Here is a 15,110-nt window from a genome sequence, read left to right as displayed (position 1 = left end):
GATGGGGGCGGCCCCCCCTTTTTCCCCCCCCTTTGCTCTGGGGTGACAGCGGGGTCCTTCTGCACCCAGCCCTGCTGCCTGAGCTCCTGCGCCCTCACAGGGGCTCCTGGTGGGGGTCTATGGGGAGAAACCCCCCCGTGCTCTGCCCCACAGCAGGATGGAGGGGGGTGGTGAGTAGGGGGCAGCTGGCACAGAAGCGGAGGCTTTCCATCCCTCGCTCAGGGCCAGGAGCCCCCTGCCTCCCCCCCCCCCCCACTCAATTTTAAGCTGAAAGCCCCCAATTTGGCCCTCAGCCCCCCGGGGTTGCAGCGCTGCTGCTTTAAGGCTCAGGTCCTCAGTGCAGCTTTACTGCAGAGCTGCCCCTTGGGGACGTCAACCCCGGGGGGTTCAGCGCTGCGTGGGACGGGCGCAGGGAGAAAAGGCAAAACGCCACCAACGGCTCCAGCAGCAGCGTGGTGGGAATTCAAAAATACATATAAATTAAAAAAAAAAACAAAACTGGAGAGGCGACTGCTTTATTTAGTGCACTCTGCATCACAGAACCCCCTCCTCCTGCACGTCAGGCATCAACCGGCCATGAAAGCAAAGGGAAACCAATGAGAAGAACCCAAATCTCCCAAACCTGCGCCTGGCAGCAGCGCCCAGGTCCTGCAGCCCCACGGACTCCCATCTGTTCAGCACTTCAGCACACTGTCATCTCAAATTAAATGAACAACTCTATGTTTTCCATAGGAAAGGCCTGCTCGGGGAGGAGGACAAAATAAAGCTCATAAATATGTACCTTTGTTTTATTCGTCTCTTTTGTTTACGTCTCATTGAAATGGACACCGAGGGGCGGCGTTCTGCGAAAGGAGAAAATTGGCGGTCAGTGCTTCCTCCAGCACAGCACAACCAGGGGAGCCCAGAGGTGCTGGGACGGCCTGAAACCCCCAGGAGCCCCCGGCCTCAGGCAGAGCCCCACCACAATCGCTCCATTTTTCATCTCTCTTTAATTATTTTTTGTTTTTCCTTTTAAACTTCAATTCTTCCACTATTTGAGAATCCCAAAGAATTACCTGGGTGTAAAGGGAGGCGTTTCTCTTCGGCTCTTTGAACGGAAAAACCAAAACAAAGAGGGGGGAGGGGGGTGAATAACAAACCAACCAATGCCAAAAACCAGTTCCTACTGCAACTCCGTGGCAGCAGAGAAACCCAAAGAGACCCCTTGGCAACGCCGGCGTCCCACAGCTGCTGAGCGGAGCCCTGGGGGGTCACACAGCCCCAAGCGCCACGGCCCCGCTGTGCAGCCCAAGCTGGGGCTCCCTGCAACAACAGCTTCGTTTTTATTCTTTATTCTATTTCTTTTCTCTCTCTTTTTTTTTTTTTTAAAGGGAAATTAAAAAAAAAACCAAAAACCAACCAGCAAACCAACACCATTTTGCTTTGGGATCAGGCCGCCCCCCGGCCCTACCTGAACCCTGCCCCGCTCCTCCCTGCACGACGCACCGCTGCCCTCCTCGCTTTCATTTCCTCCTTCCCCCGCGGCGGTTTGTTCCATTCAGCCCGTTTTACACAGCTCCCCCACCATCTGCCGGCTCAGGGCACGAAGCTCAGCGCCGTTTTATTGTCGCTAACCAAGCACAGGGGTCCGGCCGGAGCGCTGCAGAGAGGCGCCGGGCGAGCGAGGGATGCAACAGAGAGCTTTGCAGCAGCTGAGCGCGGCCGAGACCCGGCCAACATCACGGCGCTACGGTCAGAAGCGAGGGAGGGAGGTGATGGCGGAGGACGAGCATCAGTAAGGAACCCCCCGGCCCCGGCCCCCGCGCGAGGGCGCCCGGCCCGGCCCGCGGAACGCCTTCCCGTAGGGCGCAGCCTGGGCCGGGGCCCCCCAGCCGTGCCCGGTTCCTGCCCCACTGGAACCGGCCGTCCCCACACCCAGCTCGCTGTAGGTCTGAATCTTGGCCTCCGGGTGCACCAGCGTGTTGTTGCTCCCCTCGGTTTTGCTGAAGGATTGCCCGACCGAGTGCAGCGCCACGGGGACTCTGGTGAAGCGGAGGTCCTGGTCCCCTGGGAACTGGACAGAGCCCGTGCCCTGGTAATTGCTCGTCTCCCCGAGGTGGCTCACGGAGCCCAAAAAGGTCCTGCTTTTCCCCAGAGTCTGGGCAGAGGGTTCCAACAGCGTCTGGCCAGAGTTCAGCTCCTCGGCCCCGAATCCCCCATCGGAGCCGTCGGCGCTGTAAGTCCTGGACGAGTGGGACCTGCTGTAGTCAGCGGAGCGCGCGGCTTGGTGCTCGGCGTGGCTCAGAGGCTCCTCTTGCTGGGAAAAGAGCTGCAGCAGAGCAGCTGTGACGGCCGGGTTCAGCTCCGGGGCTGCGCTGGAGAGGTCTGCTTCGGAGAGAGGCGGCGGCGGCGGTCCGGGGGGCTCAGGGGGCCTCTTGTCTGGTGGGAGAGCGCGAGGAGGACATGCTGTGGAAGGGTTACTCCTTTTAAACAACATCTTAACAACCACGCGAGCAGATATCAATACATTTCTACCAAGTAAAAACGAAAAGCAAACAGCCCCGCCGAGACCGTCCGCTCTCCAGGAAGCGCCGGAAAAAGAGGCGGAGAATTCTGAAAGCTGCCATTCGGTGCGAGATCACCGCTCACGTTCCTTAACGTTCTCCCCGCACTCACCCGGGTCCCCCACGCTCCCAAGCGCTCAGCAACAGCTGTCCTAACACATGGGCATCCGCAGAGGGAATTCCTGCTCCCGGATCAAAGGCTAACGGGGAGGCAGGCAGATGCAGAGCCGCGCGGAGCAGCGTTCCTGGAAAGCAGGGGGACCCCGGGGCCGCGCTGCCTGGCGGCGGCTGCCGTGCGCCCTGCAGGGCGAGGAGCGGCGCCGAGCCCCGGCCGCAGCCCCGCCGAGCTCCCAGCCCCGACGCCGCCCCTCTGCGCTCGTGGGTTTTCGCTGCTTTCACCACCTCGTTCAGTACGGTCCCAAAACCTCAACCCACGGCTCTCGCACCGCCTGCCCTGCCACGCGAGGATCGGCCCCCCTGCTCGGCCCTCCCCGAAGCACCAAGAACTCCTCTTTCTAAGGATCCCTCCTAGCAGAACCAGGGCGTCCCCACCGGCTCACAAAGCACTTCGGTTACGGTGCAAAAAGCTGGGAGCAGAGCTGGGGGATTCCTCTGCCCCAGCGCCACGGCCAGGGCTGCCACCCTGCGCACCAACCACGCTCACAACAGCGGCCCTGAGCCCCAGAGCAACACCACTGCACTGCTTTGGTCTCACCCACCACCAACAGCATCGGCCACGGGGCAGGAAGGCAATTACTGGCGATGATGCGAGAGGCCACCAACACCTCGTTCGAATCAGATCCTCAAATCATGTGCAAAAGTGGTTATTAAAAAGGTCAAACTTTATTGTGAAAACCAGTAGTCTTCCAGGACCACCCCTCCACCCGTATCCATCAGTCCACTTTAAAACTAGATTGTATTGAAATCCAGAAAACAATCTTCAGGTAATTTTAAAGCTAAGCTGATCTGGGGACAGCGCAGCATCGAAAATAAACAGAGAACAACGTTATTTCATCGAATCTGCTCTACAATAACCTAATTATATTCCAGTACTAGGGCAAAAAAAAAAAAAAAAAAAACAACGAAAAAAAGAAGAAAAAAAAAAAGGAAAAAAAAAAAGCACAATCACAACTGGCTTGTGGTGGGCGGGTGTGTTGAAGGCACGAGAACACAGCACGTTCAGCTACATTGCAGAGGAGTTGTGTATCGGGCCAAAAGAGGCTCCCTGGAGAGTCTGAGACAACTCAGGAGGCGCTTCTACAATTTGGTGAGGTCGTCACAGGATGTTGCTAATAATTCAAAAAATCAACAAGAAAAAAAACAAAAAAGACATGGAGACATTTACACTCACCTCTGGAAATGGAGTCCAGCAGCTCGCCGCTCAGGTCTTTCACTCGCCTCTACCTTGCTGGACAACAACCTGCTGCCTCAGCTTGCAGAGCTGCACAGCTCCAGCACGTCAGCCCTACGCACTGAACTGGGCACTGTGCACCCGTCCCTCCCTCACAGGGCTCTCCAGTATTTTGCTTCTCACGTTCCTTACTGCTTTTCTCTTTTTTTTTTGGCCTTGGTTGAGCAGGAAGGTGGAAAAAAAAATACTTGGGGCGAATAAGAGAGGGAAACCTGCATAACTGCACCGTGCAAGAAGCCTACCTGGGTGCCACGTTCTAACACCCAGCACTTTCCTCCTCCCATCCTCACCCCAGGCCCCACTTCACCTCCCCCGACAGCCCTCAGATGTCTCAGCTCCTCCTGGTCACAGCTGAACCACAGGCACTCATATGGCAGCGTGACTTCGCCAACCAGGCGCACGGCATTCGAGATGCACGAGCAGCGCTCACGGCTATTTACCTGTGCTTTCCTCCTGATGCACTGTAGGGGTTTTTCTCAGCCCCCGCTGCTCGCTGCTCTTCTCCCCATTGCTTTCCTCCAGGGTTAGGACAGGCTCCTGGCTCTTCATCAGCTGACTGAGCAGAACGGCCAGCACGTTCTGCATGTCTCCCTGAGCACCGGCTGCTTCTGGAGTCACCTGCTCCTCCGGTGGCTGGGCCTCCGTGGGTGGCTCTTCTATGGCTTCCTCTGCTGCTGCTGCTGCCTGAGACTCCTGCTGCTGAGTTGTGGCTTCTGTCAGAGCGTTGATGGACTGGTTGAGAGCCTCCAGCTGCTGCTGCATCTCTGGGTTAGAGTGTACATTTAACAGCTGGGCCATCTGTGGGACGCTCAGATCAGTCTGGCTCTGCAGCAAGTTCAGTAAAACAGCTAGTTCACTCTGATTCAGCTGCTGGGTGATTTCTCCAAGGCCTGCTGGAAACACAAGGAACATCACGGAAAGGTCAGAGAATGCTGCATCTGACTGGTTTGTAATCATGACACCAGCAAACCCCTCTTCTCCGCGGGCCTGGGGAAGGCATGCAGGCTGCAGAAGGATTCCAAGACAGTTTGCTCAGCTTCCCAGCATCAGCTTGCCCCCTCCAGCCTGCCATCAGATCTGAGCAGCGCTGCAGCAGCACCCCGTGGTACTGCTCACACACTGCACTCACCCAAGGCTACAGTTCAGCACTGCTCTGCGAGCAGCAGAGGGAAGCTTTGTCACTGCCCCCAACAGAACCACACACAGCTGCTTGTTCAGACCAGCACAGCTGAACCAAACCTTCCCCTAACCGAGGGCAGCCCAAGGATCACACTGCTGAGCAGCCACACCAGACAGGGCAGCAGGCTCAGGGATGAGACTGAAAGCCCTCAGCTCACCTCACAGCAATCAAAGCAGCACCCCTTCCTGCACTAGAAACCGTGTTCCCAGGATAGAGGCGGTTTGGGATGGAAGAAGGGGGTTTTCCACCAGTGCAGCAAAAAAGAAAAATAAAATAGGTCATGCAGAAGGCAGCTCCTCTCTGAAAGCTGGCCTGGGAGCAGAAGGCTCTGTCCTGATCTTCACGCAGCCAGGTCAGCCTAAAACACAATCTCTACATGGTGACACCTCCCCTCTGCATCATGCTGGACCAGCTGACAAGGATGACCCTTTATACTGACCCTGCAAGTCAGATTCCTTAGCAAGCAAGGTGCACAAGTTTGGCTTTAGAATCTTCCAATTAAGCCCCCTCTTACTGGTAGAGAACTAATGCTGCTCCTCTGACTGCCTGTTAATCCAGCCACAGCCTTTTGTCCATCTGCCATATTTCACTGAACACATGGACTGCACATTCCCCGGAGCAAGAACTGTCTTCTCCGCTACTCGTCTGTAGAACATTTGACACAAAGGAATCTTCAGCCCTATCTGGTATTGTGCAAGGCTTCTAGAGACCAATCAGCACAGTCTGGGGGAGCTCTGGCTATCTCCACATTCCCAAGAATCAAAATACCTCCCCTCCAACTATTTTTGGGACATCAGAATGTTGAATGTGGTTTTGGCAGCAGTGCACAAGCAAGTCCCTGTGATCAACTGATCTCTTCAGTAAGGAACAGTGCAGTAACATCCATTTTTGCCATCAGTCACTAGTCTTTTTTCCTCATCTTTACATATTTGATCAACAGGATCAAATTTCAGCTCAGCTGCACATTGGAGAGATGGTTCCCACCAGCCTGTTATCTATTACCTCACTGGTCAGAGACTCAGGGATTCCTTGAATTATTCTCTAAGAAAGCAGGCATGTGAACCAATAACAACTCCTGAAGAGCAGACAGAGCGCTCTGCAGCCAGCAAAAAAGTCAGACCAGAAAGATTCTGCCCTTCCTGTACAAGTCAGATCATCAGACTGCCCTGAAAGAGAAGTGAGCCCCCACACCCACCACAAACTGGAGACAGCACGAAGGTAACATCAAGAGGAGCCTTTTGCAGGCCAGACAAGGCACTGACCTACTGCATCTCCAGCACCAGCCTCTGTTTTGAGCTGGGCAGGCTGTGGGTGCACAGGACTGCTGTTGTTTTTGACAGTATCTGTGCTTGTAACAGAGGTAGTTTCTTTCCGAGAAACTTTTGATAACGGTGGCTCCTCCACTGCAATCCCACTCTGCCGCTGCCGGCGTCGTTTCTTGCTCCACAGCTCGTGGCAATCCTGCCAGTGGGGAAGGCTGAAAGAGAGCAAGACTTCACAGGTAAAAAAACCAAAACAGAGCACCAAAAACAGCTTTGAAGACAAGTGAAAATCCTTAGTGCTGTATGAGGAGTGCAGCTGCTCCTCTAAATGCAGCCATACTACAAAACCCAGAAGGGGCGAAGGGAAGGCGGCCCAACCGCACGTGAATCACACAACCTGCACTGGAGTCTCACCCCTGAATGACTGGATTTGCTGCCATCCACCTCCTCCCATCCCCAAGCAAACGTACATTCATCTTTGAGAGTATGGTGGCTTGAGGAAAGCAGCTGCCTTTAATAACCCTGAAGGAAATGGGAATCTCAAAAGCTGCTATCCTTGCATGCAAATAAGCTAGAGTAGAGTTTTATAGCCTGACTGAGGTGGGAGAAAAGAGCTGCCAGTAGTGGCTCTTGAGCAGCATTGCACTCTTCTAGCCAATTAACAAGCAACGTCGTCAACAAGGCTGCTCATCCTCCATGGCACAGAGGACAGGGATCTGCTGCCTGCTATTCCCACATCTTCCAACACTCTTGGAGCACCTTACAAGCGTGAAGCCGAGCTTTGTAAAACCAGGGCAAAATGAAAGAAATCTAAAAGTCGTAACTTAATTCCAACCAAGAAGGCAAGACAAGGCCAGTGGCTCCTTCCTGAAGTTCATTAGCAGTGCCCACCACAGTGAATGACGGCAGCAGGAACTTACTCTGGAGGTGCCATTTTGCTGAGGTCAACGTCCTTAAGGAAGTCACTCTGCAGGGCCTGCTCTGCTGTGCAGCGCTTGCCAGGGTCCAACGTCAGCATGTGGTCCAGCAGGTCGAGAGCAGATGAAGGAATGCTGTGTGGGGAGTGGAAAACACGGCTGAGCTAAGGGGCTGTTCTGAAGAGAGCAGCAACAGGCTTTCAGAGATGCTCAAGAGCAATAAACTTGGGCTGCACAGATATCTAAGTGATGCACAGCCCACAGACATCATCAGAACAAGCCACAGATACGCAGTATTTCTCATCTAATCTTTCCTCGTTTACAAAGAGCAACTTTGCTACGAATCCCACAAGACAGCCACACAATTACGCTCCCCCCAGAGAGCACATCTCTGAAGTGAGACAGCCTCAGCACCGTGAGAACGCCACGCTGCCAAGTGTGCTCTCCAGGTGCAGACTGCCAAGGCCAGACCCTCGCAAGGAGCGTTCCCACGTGTGCAGAGGCAGGGAATCCCTGCAGAGGCACCTCAGGCAGTCAATGCACGGCCCAGCCTTCCACAAATGGAACAAACCCCTCACAGCGAGGGCTGCCCTAGGGCAGAAGATAAGGATGGGAAGCATTGCTTCATTCTGCCAGGCAGCTCGGAGCCAAAGGACGGATCTGTCACACGCTGCAGCAGGAGGCCACAACCCCACACAGCTGCTCGTCCTCTCCACTATGGAAACTCACAAGGAGAACTCCTCACGCAGGCGCCTTCGGTATTGCTTCTTGGGTTTCATGGTGTTGAAGTAGGGCAACTTGATGACATCGGGCCACACCGCTGGACAGGGGCTCCCACAGAGCCGGCTGAGAAGCAGAAAAGCAGAGTTTGATCAGCAGGTGAAACAGTGAGAAGGGCCATGGGCTGAAGTGAAGACGCTGCCTTTCTGAGCAACCTACAACAGCCTAGGTGTGGGCATGCTTATAAGACGTATCAAATAAACCCCAAGTTAAAAAGGAAGAGGAAAAATGCTCACTTAAGCTTATAAGCTACCCACCAAACTGAATTTTCAGTGTGAGATATAATTTAGGGTCACGATTCCTGCGTTCAGCTAGCTGCAGATCTTACTGCAGGTGCACGCTTAGCAGCCACACACGTGGGTGGTGCAGACACCTAAGATGCCCAGCTGTTTACACGTGCAATATTTACAATATTTACTGGTCCTATTTTGCAGGCAGATTAGAGAAAGAGGGCTTTTATAATACAGCAACTACGTGCACAAGCAGTTACTGCAGTACCTCTTTCTCATAGGCATGCATGTGCAATGCTTTACCTGATTAATTCAAGCTGAGCCAGTTCCAGATTGGCTTGAAAAATAGGCTTCTTTGTAAACAGTTCCCCGAGGATACAGCTGGAAAGAGGAAAAGCAAGAGGTCACGACAGAAAACCCTTGGGATGATCGTTTGAACACTGCAGCATTTCTGTTCGGAAGCGGATCTGCCCAAGGAGAGTTATTTGCATCAGGGCTTGTAGTTGAGAACTGACAAACTAACCTATGTGTACAGGCACCAGTTCCACGCAGCTGGGAAATAACACCAGTCTGGTTAATGTGTCACAGGCTTCACACTTTAACTCTTTGCAGGGGAAGCAGGATGCGTTAGCATCACGATAAAAAAAAACAGGCAGGTGTCTCCTTTTCTTCCCACTTATCTTTCCAACTTTACTGTCAAAATTTGGGGGATATTTGCTGGCCCAAATATCCTCAGCTGTCAGCAGTGCACTGCTGGTCACTGCCAAACCCAGCACACAGCCTTGCACACGCACATTTGTGCAGCTGTAAGGGAAAGAGAACGAGACAGGGGACAGCTCTGACTCAGCCAGTCCTTAAGATCCACCCTCAGGCCTCCTGGCAGGAAGGACAAGCGGTGCCAAAGATAGCTGCAGTCTGACACAGACACCTGTCTGCTGGAGCTGGCCTAACCCCACTCATTTGGCACAGGACACCAAATAGCAGCTGGACTTCACAGCCAAAATTTCCCACAGTAATTGGGAGGGCCTGACTTTCACTTCTTTGTTGTTTGTGTACCAAACCCCAGGAGAGGTTTGTCACCCCTCCTGATCTCAGTGGCACACGAGCAGCAAAGGTCAGCTGGCTGTTTTTAAAGAGGCAGAACAGACACTTTTATCTTCCCTTTTGTATTGACCTCTATGACAACACAAAAAATACCCTTATTCCAGGACCTTTCACTAGTAGCTTCAGCTAGGTGCCAGTCACTGCTGGCTTATAGCATGGGAACACTCTGAAAGTGTCTAGCTGGAACAGAGATCAGCACAAGTCCAAAGCTACCTCCCCTTACAACCACTGTGTGCACGAGGTTCCCAGCCCTGCCGTGACAGAAGATGGAAGCCAGGCACTCACCCACAGCTCCACACATCTATGGCTGGCGTGTAACGCTCCTCGCCTAGCAGCAATTCTGGAGGTCGATACCACAAAGTAATGACTTTATTTGTGTACGGACGGCTGCAAGGGAACATCCAAGTGTAAATTGGCATCAAGAGGCACGAAACCCCCACAAAAAGCCATCGTTAACCCCTCTGCTCCCCATGCCTCACCTCTCCTCCGAGCTGTAGAGTCGGGCAAGTCCAAAATCTGCAAGTTTGATTTGCCCACTGAAAGACAAAAACAATCTGGTTTGAACTGCAGCTGGCTCGCATTCTGCAGGCAGTAAAAGGTAAGGAAATCCCCCAGTGCAACAGAAAGGCCTAAATGAGCAGCAGTGACTTTTGGCTACATCAGATCCCATGCAGTGCTTCAAAGAAATGAAGTGTGATGCTTCAGCCTCATCTCTATCACAGTCCTCCCAACAGACCAATGTCCCAGAGAAATGTTTTCAGAAGGACAACCAGACACCTGGGTGCAATTACATGCAGTATTATTCTCACAAGCTTTGCTTAGGGTTATCGAGATAGCATCCTGATAATTAACAGAAATTAATAATTGTAAAGCACTCTGATGAACCATTGTTACTGCCAAGCACTGCTATCTAAACAAGAGAGAACTCGTGGAGATGTGCTGCTCTCAACCCTAACCCCCAATGGTTTCCAGTGACCAGAATTTTTGCCAGAATGCCATGGAGACAGAGGACACAGAGAGACCCGTTTGATTTCAGCTGACACAAAAGCTGTCAGCCTCCTGTGGACAGACTGCTACCACCAGCAAGAGCCGCGCTCCCAGCCAACGACAGCACCCAGGAAACCAAGCACTTAATGATCTGCCACACCACTGCTGGAAGCACACAGGGCTGTGTTCTGTGGTGTACGGGCAGCTCTTGTTACTGAGCATAACTCCAGGTGAAGACAACAACTGGGTTCTTTCAGCTGAACACGAGGCAGCGCAGGGGAAAGAGGCAGGAGGGGACTCCATCCCTGCCAGGTTACCTGTTGTTCAGTAAGATGTTGGAGCACTTAATGTCCCGATGAAGGAAATTCTTTTTGTGACAGTAATCCAGACCTTCCATTAACTGTTTCATGAAAGACTTGATGTGGTCCTCTGAGAAATGTACCAAGCCAGATTCTAGCAGCCCCATTAGGTCGTGGTCCATGTACTCAAATACAAGGTAAAAGGCACCTGGAATAATACAGAAAGAAATAATTAAGATGAGAAAGGAGAGATCAAGGGAAAGAGGAATGAAAGGACATGCAGTTTGTTGAAACATTTTTGTGTGTGCTGTTCAACGTGCTCTGTTCATGTATTTATTTTTTTACGCACATACACAGGGGTTACAATGCATCCTATATATATATATATATATGTATATCAATGTATAGATGTATATCAATGTATATATATATCAATGCAACTGCTATTCTGACTCTACAGGAAGAAATGCAATGCGCCCCTTTAAACCTGCTTCCACCCCTGCACGGTGAAAACTCACACTAACCTCAGCCCTAACAAAGCCTAACCTCAGCCCTAACCAAGCCTAACCTTTGCTGGGAGGTGAAATCCAGAGGCCAAACGTGCTGGAGCCACACATCAAGGAGGAACACAACAACAAATCTACACGCACAGAAAGATTTCTAGTTTTACATTCGCAACCAAATGAAGTTGCATCACCTTTTTGCCTAATTGAAACCACACCCTGCAGCAAATACCTTTGTCCTTTTTGAAATCCAGTGCATCTTGTTTGTCCGTGACGATTTCCTTCATGTTCACAACGCTACGATGGATCAGCTGCCGAAGGATTTTGATCTCGCGGATGGCCGTGATGGGGAAGCCCTCCTTCTCATTGTCCAGCCGCACCTTCTTGAGAGCTACCAGTTCACCTGCAGGACAAACCAGCCTCAGAGCCTCTGCATGCATCACTGCCAGCAGCTCTGAGGGCTCCCAGCAGGAAGTAACTATGGACACAGTCAACATCCACTGAGAAACAAAAGAGCTGCTTCAGCTGCCACTCAGCTACTTTGTGTTAACAGCGCTGGGACTGCAGTCACCACGCCAGCAACTCGAGGCAGGTGACACCGGAGCTCCTCCTAGTTTGCTTCAGTGGAAAATCAGACGGGTGAACTGAAATTACCCCACACAGCTCCGGCCCTTTTTACAGGCTCTGCTACAATAGAACCCAACAAGAACACATTGAAACAGCAGGGCCTCAGTTGGCACCTGTGGCTGCAGCCAAGCCGTGCAGGTTGGGTACACAGCTTCACAAACACAGAGGGCAGCTGGATGCTCAGTTAGCAGCATGTCAGAGCCTCTATTCTTTCACCCCTTTTCAAAACACACTTTGTAAATAACCGTTCAAGCTCTACAGCCATTCACCATTCCCTGGCACCATCACCAACACGGAGTGTTTATGCACACCCACGGTAAGGAGGCCTTGGAGAAGTGGGGCCAACCTGAAGCCACGTGGCACCTTTACCTGTGTCCTTGTCCTTGGCTTTGTACACCTGCCCATACGTCCCTTCTCCAATAATCCCAATGATATCAAACTTGTCCACACAGCGCTTCCCCCAGTCGCTTTCTGTCTGCCTCCTTTCCCCATACCGAGGACAACAGATTCTGAAAGAAGCCAGAGGGGACTGTTAGACACCCACCTGAAGGCTGCTGCACAGCCACGTGCTCCACCTCTCCCACAGCCCCTCATAACCCTCCATCTGATGGTTCTGGGAAGTATCCCCAAAAACAAATGCAGAATTCGCCCTCGCACCCATGCAGGTAACTGCACACATTTCTACAGAGACCTCATTATGCACCTTAGGTCTATTATTCTGAGTAAGAATATTCTCTATTCTTCTATTGTGATTAACCTCCTCCTAGAAGCATCAAGAGCTTTATGCAGGGATGCTCAGCAGGAAGTTTCTCTGGTGTAAAGCTACAGTTAGGTCAGAAGATTGGGACAGCTTCCAGGGTAGATGTGGCTGAGTATCAGAACATGGCACGCTCCAGCTGTCTCCAGCACTGGGGGAAGGACAACAGGCTGCCACAGCCTCAATACACAGCCTGAACTGCCACCTCCATTTGGTGAATGACAGACAGCACCCCTTCTTACCTGACAGGTGTGCTGTGCATTCTAAAATAGATGGCAAGTAGCCTCCAGCTGCGAGTGGGCCAATACAAAACCACCCACAGGAAATAAGAACACGTACAAAAACAGGAATATGAACTGCATTTTTCCACACTGCATTTCCCCCAATGGAGACAGCATCCCCTGGACTGAGGACAGAAGAACTGCAATAAAAGGGAACTAAGCCTGGCTGAAGACTTATAAGCACACATTAAGTGCTCTTTCCATCCAACAAACAGTGGGGAAAGCTGGCAAAGCAGCTGCCAGATTCAATTTCAGAAGCGACTGCGCTTTCGAGAGCACCAACTCCACGTGGAGCATGGGCTGCACAGGACAGCAGTCAGCTCTTCTGGAGTCACAGCCTGGACCACAGCTCTACCTTGAAGCTTTAGAGCCCTCACTGACAGCCGTGTGAAGAAACAAAACCCAACAACCCGGAAAAGCTGAAGAAAGAAAGTCAGCCTTACTTTGGTCTCTTTTTGAAGGGTTGCTGAGGTGGTGTGGCTGCCTTTGGTTCCGGGGAGTCAGGAGGAGATGGATCCCCTCCAGGGAGCTCTGGAGGGAGCGGGAGGTCCGTGAGTAAATGCCGTGGTCTCTGCTCTCTATCTTTCTTCACAGGTTTTGGAGGAAGAATCTCTTTTGGACTAAACTCCGAAAAGTCGATACAATACAGAAATCAGACTTCAGTGGTAACAAGCAAACAAAAATCCTACGGTAGGACAAAAGCTCTCTATCTGAGAGCATAAACTTAGGAAAATTAGCATAGCAAAGTGTAAAATGAGAGAGCAGCCCTACATTTTACAATCATCGACCAGGAAAGCGTTGCATTTGGATGCACCATCTTCAAACAGAACGCGCTGCCCTCTGCAAACAGCACTTGCTCAAGCTGCACAACCACAACTGAACCTCTCTGAAAGTCACTTCTTAGCAAGGACTGAAACAGAGCTCTAACTTGTGCATATCATTGAGAGAGCAGACCTTTTTTTTAATTAAATTATGGATGGCAGAGAAGGTTGGTTTAGACTGGCACGAGGCTCAACAGCAAAGCCTAATTTCTCTCTCATGTTTGTTTGCAGCAGGAAGAATTCCTAGGTCTGAGCAGCCAGGAATTCTCCTATATGTAAATCCCAGCACAGAAAAACGAAGCAATACAAACAATTGCAGGGCTTGTTTTCTGGACAGCCAGCAGGAGGTTTGCTGTGTGTCAGCAGCAGCATCTAATGCTCATCAGCCCTGAGATCTCCACATAAATAAGATCTGGAAGCAGGTCGTTCTTCTGATTCTCCTAGCAGGCACTGCCAAATTTACCCAAAAATCTCTTGTGAAATACAGTTAAGATGCAAGCAAGACAAAGCAAGATACAGCTTGGGCACTGAGCTCTGATATTTGAGAAAGAACAGCAGGTCATCTTACCCTGCTGCTGCAGAACTCAGCGCTCAGCTGTGGAGCCCAACAAGGCACACTCACTCAGCCCTCTGGAGGAAAACCCTCACTGTGAATGCTGCTCTGGGCAGAGCACTGGAAGCAGCAGGAGAGCTGCGTGCCCTGACCTCTGCCCCCACTGCCTGGGAGCTCGGTGTGCAGAATGGCACTGCAGGGAGCTGCAGCAAACCTGAGAAATCCCTTCAGAGGAGCCCTGGGAAGTCAAACTGTGTTCAGAGCTCTCCTCACTGATTTCATACACGTATTTAAAACACCAAGGTGATGCCCAGCTCTTAACAGACCGCAGGCTCACAGTAACTAACAAGCAGCTACCTGGCTTCATGTTTGATCCCCTTTTACTTGGGACAGCGTTTGCTTCTGATACCACATAAATATCTTATAACATGTGCTACACTCGAGCCCTTTGACCCCAACAACAAAAACAAAAGCTGCAGTCTTTTCCCAATGCACATCAAATATGAATTCATTCAGAGGACTTCCCTGGGAAGGGCACAGATGTGCTGGAGGGGCTGTGGCTCTGACACCCACACTGCCTGGGTTCCCTTCTCCCCTGTGACCAACACCCAGCACACCTCGTGGACACACTGCTCCCTTTCAGCACTTTACAGCCACTTCATTATCTTCTATTAGCTGGTCGCTATAGCTTTAATTACTGCCAGAACATTTGGGCTTCTCACCAGGATTTCTTCACAGTGAAGAAGCCAAACAGACACTTCAGAGCTGCCCAGGCTTTAGGATGATAAACCTGAACGCCAGCAGCCTGACACAGACACACAGACACACAGACACACAGACACACAGACACACAGA

General features: G+C 51.7%; 1 protein-coding gene across 5 annotated transcripts in view; it reads right to left on the bottom strand.

Annotated features, from left to right (window-relative positions):
• Nucleotides 1-774: 774 nt before the first annotated feature.
• CDK12 (cyclin dependent kinase 12) overlaps nt 775-15,110 on the bottom strand; it is a 22,484-nt gene continuing 8,148 nt past the window's right edge. The window contains exons 3-14 of one of the 5 annotated variants that reach the window (XM_042834573.1): nt 13,325-13,501; nt 12,213-12,352; nt 11,449-11,619; nt 10,732-10,921; nt 9,907-9,963; nt 9,713-9,814; nt 8,627-8,704; nt 8,043-8,159; nt 7,317-7,448; nt 6,397-6,611; nt 4,395-4,847; nt 775-2,445 (exon numbers count right to left, since the gene is read on the bottom strand). In XM_042834573.1, the coding sequence (XP_042690507.1) occupies nt 1,772-2,445; nt 4,395-4,847; nt 6,397-6,611; nt 7,317-7,448; nt 8,043-8,159; nt 8,627-8,704; nt 9,713-9,814; nt 9,907-9,963; nt 10,732-10,921; nt 11,449-11,619; nt 12,213-12,352; nt 13,325-13,501 (2,506 nt within the window). In that variant the 3' untranslated portion in view covers nt 775-1,771. Of the gene's footprint in view, nt 2,446-3,367; nt 3,833-4,394; nt 4,848-6,396; nt 6,612-7,316; nt 7,449-8,042; nt 8,160-8,626; nt 8,705-9,712; nt 9,815-9,906; nt 9,964-10,731; nt 10,922-11,448; nt 11,620-12,212; nt 12,353-13,324; nt 13,502-15,110 lie in introns of those variants that run through there. The other 4 variants (XM_042834575.1, XM_042834574.1, XM_042834576.1 and 1 more) reach the window with 4 other exon arrangements.

Source organism: Centrocercus urophasianus, unplaced genomic scaffold, assembly GCF_019232065.1.
Source record: "Centrocercus urophasianus isolate 14NV4802_14NV808 unplaced genomic scaffold, USGS_Curo_1.0 seq_478, whole genome shotgun sequence".
In the NCBI taxonomy this organism is placed as follows: domain Eukaryota; kingdom Metazoa; phylum Chordata; class Aves; order Galliformes; family Phasianidae; genus Centrocercus; species Centrocercus urophasianus.
The sequence above is the reverse complement of the archived record's forward strand: the minus strand, read 5'-3'. Positions and strand labels throughout refer to the sequence as shown.